At 37.1% G+C, this 7009-nt stretch overlaps 1 protein-coding gene across 1 annotated transcript in view; it reads right to left on the bottom strand.

The window, feature by feature from the left end:
* Window positions 1-7009, bottom strand: part of OPN5 (opsin 5) — a 30547-nt gene that overhangs the window by 17390 nt on the left and 6148 nt on the right. Inside the window, exons 3-4 of the mRNA XM_011354795.1 lie at window positions 5201-5371; window positions 1520-1854 (exon numbers count right to left, since the gene is read on the bottom strand). Coding sequence (XP_011353097.1) covers window positions 1520-1854; window positions 5201-5371 — 506 coding nt within the window. The remainder of the gene's footprint in view (window positions 1-1519; window positions 1855-5200; window positions 5372-7009) is intronic.

The following is a 7009-nucleotide window of genomic DNA, read 5'->3' as shown; positions in this document are numbered from 1 at the left end:
AACAAACTGATGGTTGCCAGAGTGGAGTGGAGTGTGGAAAAAGGTGAAGGGAAATAAGAGGTACGAACCACCTCCAATTATAAAAAAATAATAACAAGTCATGGAGACGTAATATACGGCATAGAGAAAATAGTCAATATTATTGTAATAACTTTGTATGGTGACAGGCGATTACAAGTCTTATAGTGATGATCACATCATAAGTAATATAAACGTTGAATCAATATATTGTACACCTAAAACTAATGTAATATTGTATGTCAACTATATTTTAATTTTTTTAAATGAATTTCTAGCTCACACTGTGCAACCAAGAGATCCTAGCACAGCTTTAAAAAGTCTACAATTTAGAGACAGGAATATTACTAGAATAAAAGCTCTGATTTATTAGGAAGCCCTCTCTGGTCAACAAGGAAATGTATTATTATAGGTCCCTGAGACCAGTGGTCTCCAAAGTAGGCTGCGAGGACAGCTGAAGGTGAGATATCAATCAACATGATTGATTGGGATACCAGAAAGAATGACTAGAACTTCAGTCTACATTTATTTTTATTTTTCAAGTATAAGATAGAAATTCAGGTGTTCTGATATTAAATACACAGTTTTATGATATGATCTGTATGTCATTTATATTGAAGGCATGTGCTAAAAAGTTATTTTTCACCATAGGGTGAGATCTGATGAAAGTATAAAGACTACTGCCTTAGACTTTATCAGAATTCCTAGAAGTTATAAGAGAAAGGAGGAACTACAATTTCTTTAACATCTTCTATGCACCAGATGACAGGATAGTATGCTTTATCTCACTGAATCTCTACCACAACCCAATGAGATAGATGTTACTATTCCTGTTACACAAGTGAAGAAACAGAGATTTAAAGAAGTATCTATCTCTGGGCCACAAACCTGGGAAGTGTTGGTGATGGAATTAAAACCCTACTTTGTTTTCAAATTGTCTGCTCTTTTCCTTATACCACAATATCTAAAGAGTTGCCAGCTCTGAAACTAGCATTTACCAAGGCACTGAAACCTACAAATATTGCTCTTGTGTTAGTGTGTTTCCCATAGGAAAGCAGATGTGATAAGCTCTTACTCCGTAAGTAATGTGACCACGCAGAATGTTGCTAATCATGCCCACCAAAGTCCATATGAAGCATAAGTACTGTGAGGCATTTTGTGATTCATAAAATTTATTATTTGTATTACAAAAATAATTTTTAAGAACCAGTAAAATTCTATTCAATAAAAAGAATAGATCCATTGTACAGATTTGGTAGCTATTAGAAAAGTGTGTGTGTGTGTGTGTGTGTGTGTGTGTGCGTGTGTGTATAAATGAGACAGAGAGAGAGACTGAGACAAAAACAGAGAAAAGAGATACTACAAAGGCTTAGAAAAATAATACCAAAGTTCAGAAATGCATCAACAGTAGAGGTTTTAAGTTTTCTCAGGAAACTATTCTCTTTGCCCTAAGAAGTTTAAGTGATTAGAAAACACCTCTGTAAATTATTACTGCAGTTACCTTGGTCAGTTTCATTTCCAGCATGTGGCTGCCATGAATCCGACTGTCAAAATGAGCTACTTCTTTGGAGGAGGACTTAACCTTGGCAATGATCTTCACGTACGAGAACACGATCACAGCCGTTGGGAGCAAGAGGCAGAAGAAGAGGATGTTCAGGATGAAAATCTGACCCCCTACTGAGGCCTGGGCCAGCCACCAGTCCAGGGTGCACGAGGTTCCAAAGGGCTCAGGTACGTAGTCCCCCAGACCTACCAAGGGCATGGTGGTCCAGAAGGAAGCATAGGCCCAGATGACTGCCAGGCAGATGTAGGCATGCTTTCTTTTCAGCCAAACACCTGAAGGCAGAAGAAAAGCATTACCAAGATGTAATCTGCCCTCACCCAAATACCTCCCCTGCATATGTCAAATTCCACATCCAAAGAGTTATTCCACTGGATTCTGGGAGAATTGCTGAGATAACTGAAGCCTGAAGGAGAGTGGAAGGAAGGGAGGAAAGTTGCAGAGATGGGGCATTTTTCCAAGAGAATAAAATCAAAACTGATTTCACAAAAAAAGGTTTTCTCTGGGCATCTGAGAGCCTTGAGAGGGGGAAGTAACAAAATCTAGGAAAGGGGGACAGTAAAAAGATGAGAAGATGCTTAAGACAATGGAGGATCTTCAAAAAGCATGCAGAATAACCTTTGGGATCTTATCCAATGCAAGAGACCAACTGGTAGAATATTAGGACCAAGCCCCAAAAAAGCAGGTATTAGTGGGTCATCCAAGGTAAGAATCTTTGAGGTAGGTGAGAAATGATAAGATACTGCTCGTGTCTTTAGAATACCCTACTCCCTAAAAGCTTTTGTGTCTCCCATCTCATTTGTCTTTCTAGGTGCTTGTCAAGTTGGGGGTGGTTCAGCCATGATCATGACTGTGTGGTGTGACATTTAAGAGGTTGACTCTGCTTGATGAGAGCAGGTTTTAAATCTTCAAATGTTATTAACACAATAGTCACACTCACACAGCAATAGAAAGAGAGGCAGAGAACCTAAGTAGATTGGATTATGTTACGCAAAAGCAACTCTGTGAAAATATTCTCAGAAAAACAAAAAAAATAGCTCTATTTTTCAGCACTAGTTTTCATTAATCAAAACAGAATTCCAAGAGGAAGAAATACTGCAGTCATCTAAGAAAAGCTGTAAAGCACTAGTGATCATTTTCCAGAGTTCCACACAACCACCAAACAGGTTGGCCTGATCTATTGCTGCAGCCTCCATGGGAAATTATTTCCAACCTCGCTATCACCTCAAACCAAAAGGGCCAGAGAAGTGATTCCTTACTGCATTGGTTTTGTATTAGTGGAGAAGAAATATCAAAACATATTCAATAAAAACTGAATGATTTCTTCAGCATAGACTCAAGGCCTACCTCTGCTTAGTGCCATGTGAGGTCTGAAAAGTCAGTAGAGCTTCAATTCTAGTATTTGACCTTCATGTAACCTTTCTATATGGCAGAGTTCTTAGCAGTTAAACAGAGGAAGAAAGACTATATTGCTGACAGGTTTTAACAAGGGTTAAATGAAATAATGCGAGGCCTGTTTTGCAAGCTATAAAGACCTACATTAACATAAATTTTTACTCCTGTGTTTGTCTCATTTAGCGCTAACAAGAAATATAACAGATTGTTTACATTCTCTGTTGTCTCTACTTTTTTAAATACATGGCATTTTATACTATAAAATGCAAATTTCTCAAGCCCAACCAGATAGGGATTACAATTTTGTAACCATAATATATGTCAGTTCTTGGTTTTCCATTAGAATGGATAAAAATTGGCACAGATAAGTACATGATTTGTGGGAATGTGCATAGGCATAAGTATAAGCATTTATGGTCAGGGTTACTTAGTGAAGTGTTTTATACTTACATTCGAGTATGGTGAAAGGCTGTCAAGTACAGGAGGGAGTAGATTAGTAGGTTGGTTCTGTGTTGCTCCAGAAGTCAGAACTAGGACCAATGGGTGGAGGTTACTGGGAGGCAGTTTTGTCTTAATATAAGGAATAACATTGTAACAATGGGAGCAGACCAATCAGAGAATGGGCTGCCTTGTGCAGTAGTAAGCTCCCCATCACTGGTCGCTGGAATTATTCAAGAAGAAGCCAAGTGGCTATCTGTCAGGGATGCCTTCAAACAGTTTATCACATTACATGGGAGAAAGGTCTACATGTCTCCAAGCTATCTTCTAATTCCAACATTGTAAAACACTGTGTGGAGGGTTTAAAAGTACTTCAAAACCAAATGATGAAACCATACTATTGAGATTTACTCTTAGAAGAAGCTGGAAAATATATACAGTTCCCATATGAAGTTATGTCCTGCAATGATTCTGGGGATGGGCAGTATCATCTCTTTAATTGACACGAAGCCTAAGTTCAAGAAAACATTTAAAAAGCAGAGACTTTCATGTTTAGTATTCCTAAAATATTCTCAAGAAGTTGAAATTTTACCTTCTCTTCTATAAAATCTATAGGTATATTTAAGTTCTATTTGATACGACCAAAAATAAGTTTATAGAAAGAAATCAAAGTCTCCCAGAATATGCATAATTGTATATTTTTATCTTATTAAAATATTTAAGCTATTTCTATTGGAAGTTTTAAACTGTTTAGAAAAAAAAGATGCAAATTTTTTTTTAAATGAGTGCTGGATTGTGAAGACGGTGGATCATGACCTGACCTTCCCCCACACATAGTTTCCTTGGAGTTTGGGACTGTAAACTTTTAGAATGTAAAGGAAATTTTCACCACATTGAGAGTGTCAGGTCAACTTGATTTTTCCCACTTCAGGCTCCAAGCCTTGCTCTGTCCCTACGGTCACAATTACTCTGACTGACAGAACGACAGACAAAGCAGTTTTTTTCAGAGGAAACCATATTATTCCCTGGTTGCGCCTAGTTCTCAATATCAAACTTAAGGGCCCAAACGCTTCTCTTTTGGGCACAATAAATTCCCAGAACCTCAAGAAGCAAAAGTAATAAAAATTTATTTTAACATGTAGATTAATCCAATCATTTAAAAAAATCTCTATCTCCTAAAAACATGTTTATTGCTGGCTTATCTATCATCAGTTCTCTTAGTCATTCATCTTTCTACCTACCAATGCCACAAAATAAACATCAAGCACTATGTCTGTATTTGTGTCCTTTCCTGCAGGCATAGCTTCAAGGTTCCCTGACTTAGCGATGGACTGTTTGGAATTCCTCATCTCTGAAATCATAGGGTACCAGAGTACTAAAGGAGAATCAGAAATATCTTAAATAATTAAACTTACTATGTGGGGAACCAGACAAACATCATGGACCTAACATCCTTCCAAAGTATTTTATTTCTTCTGTTTGCATGGAAAAAGCATGGTAGAATCTTACACATTTTTACACAGGAAAATTATATTTCTAAAAGCATTATAGCCAAACACCAGACATTTCTATAAAAGTAATATTAAAAGAAACCTACATTGACATAGTTTTAAATCTTCAAAAATATGTTAAAGTAAGATAGATTATAAATAGAAATATTCTTGTTGCCAAGAATATTAATGAGGTTATCAATAATCCTTATTCATTACTCAGGGGTAAAATTGTTCATCTCCGACAATCGCCTTAGCTTTAACCATCAGGGAATGAGAAAGAAACCTTCCTACTTACCATATGATAAATAGCAGATTTTCAGGTATCGATCCAGACTGACAGCCGTCATGGTGATAAGACTTCCACAGCCAAAGAAAAATCCAGCCCATCCATACCAGCGGCAGCCAATCCAGCCAAACACCCAGCGGTGACAGAAGCAAGAGATGATCGTGAACGGTTTGCCTACAACTAGAGGGCCAAGCAACTTGTCAAGGGAAGTTCCCTCTAGTTAACATTTACCTACCTACCTCGGCTCACTGTTGAATTATATCCTACTCAAAGAGATAACTATTTTAGTAAATGTTAGGTTCAATTTGTTTACAATCAGACCCAGATTTCTGGGATTTAAATTATTTTTTCCTTTGGCCTCCATTAGTTTGTCAGGTTTTTTTTTTTTTTGACTTTCTAGAAAGTATTCTACAGATGATCCTCGAATTAGGATAATTCAACTTACGATTTTTCAACTTTATGATGGTGTGAAAGCAATATGCATAATAAATTACATGAGTTATTCAACATTTTTATTATAAAATAAGTTTTGTGTTAGATGACTTTGCCCAACTGTAGGCTAATGTAAGTGTTCAGAGCTTGTTTAAGGTAGGCTAGGCTAAGCTATGATATTCAGTAGGTTAGTGTATTAAATGCATTTTTGACTTAAGATATTTTCAACTTGAGATGGGTTTATTGAGAGGTAACTCTATCATATATTGAGGAGTATCTGTAGTTTAATTCATACACCACACCCTCCCTATTCAGTCCTTGTATTTAATCTTCACCCTCCCTAAAAGGAATATGCTGAGGAAGCTCTTCAATGTCTTTTTCTGATATATCTATCAAAAGAAGGTTTCCTAATATGATAGTGATTGCATTAGGAACACCAAGTAACCGATATTCAAAGCTTGCAGGTGCCAACCTGCCCCATCCCTCCCAGGTGTGCCACTTCCTCAGTATTCAAAGGTATATGGAAGTTCCTGTTAGTGCTGTCAACTAACACATATTTCTTGAGTGCCTTCTGTTAGCTAGACACACATCTCTAGTTGTCGAAATAGCTAGTGTCACTCTCCATCTTGCTAGACTGTGCACCTTTATATTAGAGTTTCTTAATCCGAATTAGTCGAACTCCATTGTCAGTGAAGAAGCTGAGTGTAAAAGAATTGTTTTTATTCAACAAATAACTATTTAGTGCCTCTTATGTAACAATCACGGAGCAAGGTGCTAGAGGACAAAATGGAGATCAAGATTCACAAATTCATTTTTCATAGAGAGAGCAAACAAAAGAAACAAATAATTTCTAGTATGATACAATATGTCATGATAGTGATTAGTGCTGTCAATAAAAATAAAGCAGAGGAAGGAAATAGACAGAAAGTGTCATTTTACATAAGGTGATCTGAGAATGTGACATTGAGGCAGATGCTAAATCAATGGAGGAGAACTCAAGCAAATATCTAGAGGAAAATATTCCAGGCAGAGGAGACAGCAAACTCAAAACTCTAGCAAAGTATCTGCTGGATGGGTGCTAAAGGCAGCAAAAGACAAGTGAAAGTGACTCGGATGGAGTGAAATTGGTGTCTGTTGTGTCTGGGACCCATTAGCAAAAGCTATTTTAAGCTTCCTTCTGGAGCGGAGCTTTTGATGAGCCTTTGGGATGTCATTTAGAATATCTCCCCCTTCTCCTCTTAGTGAGTTGGTTTTGAACCTGGCTGCACATCAGAATCACTGGAGGAGTTTGTTTTGTTTTGTTTTGCTTTGTTTTGATTTATTGTAAATATCAATGCCCAGGACTCTAACTCCCAGATGATCTGATTTAATTTATCTAGAGTAAGC

The sequence above is a fragment of the Pteropus vampyrus genome, unplaced genomic scaffold, assembly GCF_000151845.1.
Source record: "Pteropus vampyrus isolate Shadow unplaced genomic scaffold, Pvam_2.0 Scaffold18, whole genome shotgun sequence".
Lineage (NCBI taxonomy): Eukaryota > Metazoa > Chordata > Mammalia > Chiroptera > Pteropodidae > Pteropus > Pteropus vampyrus.
This window is presented reverse-complemented; position numbering and strand designations above follow the sequence as displayed.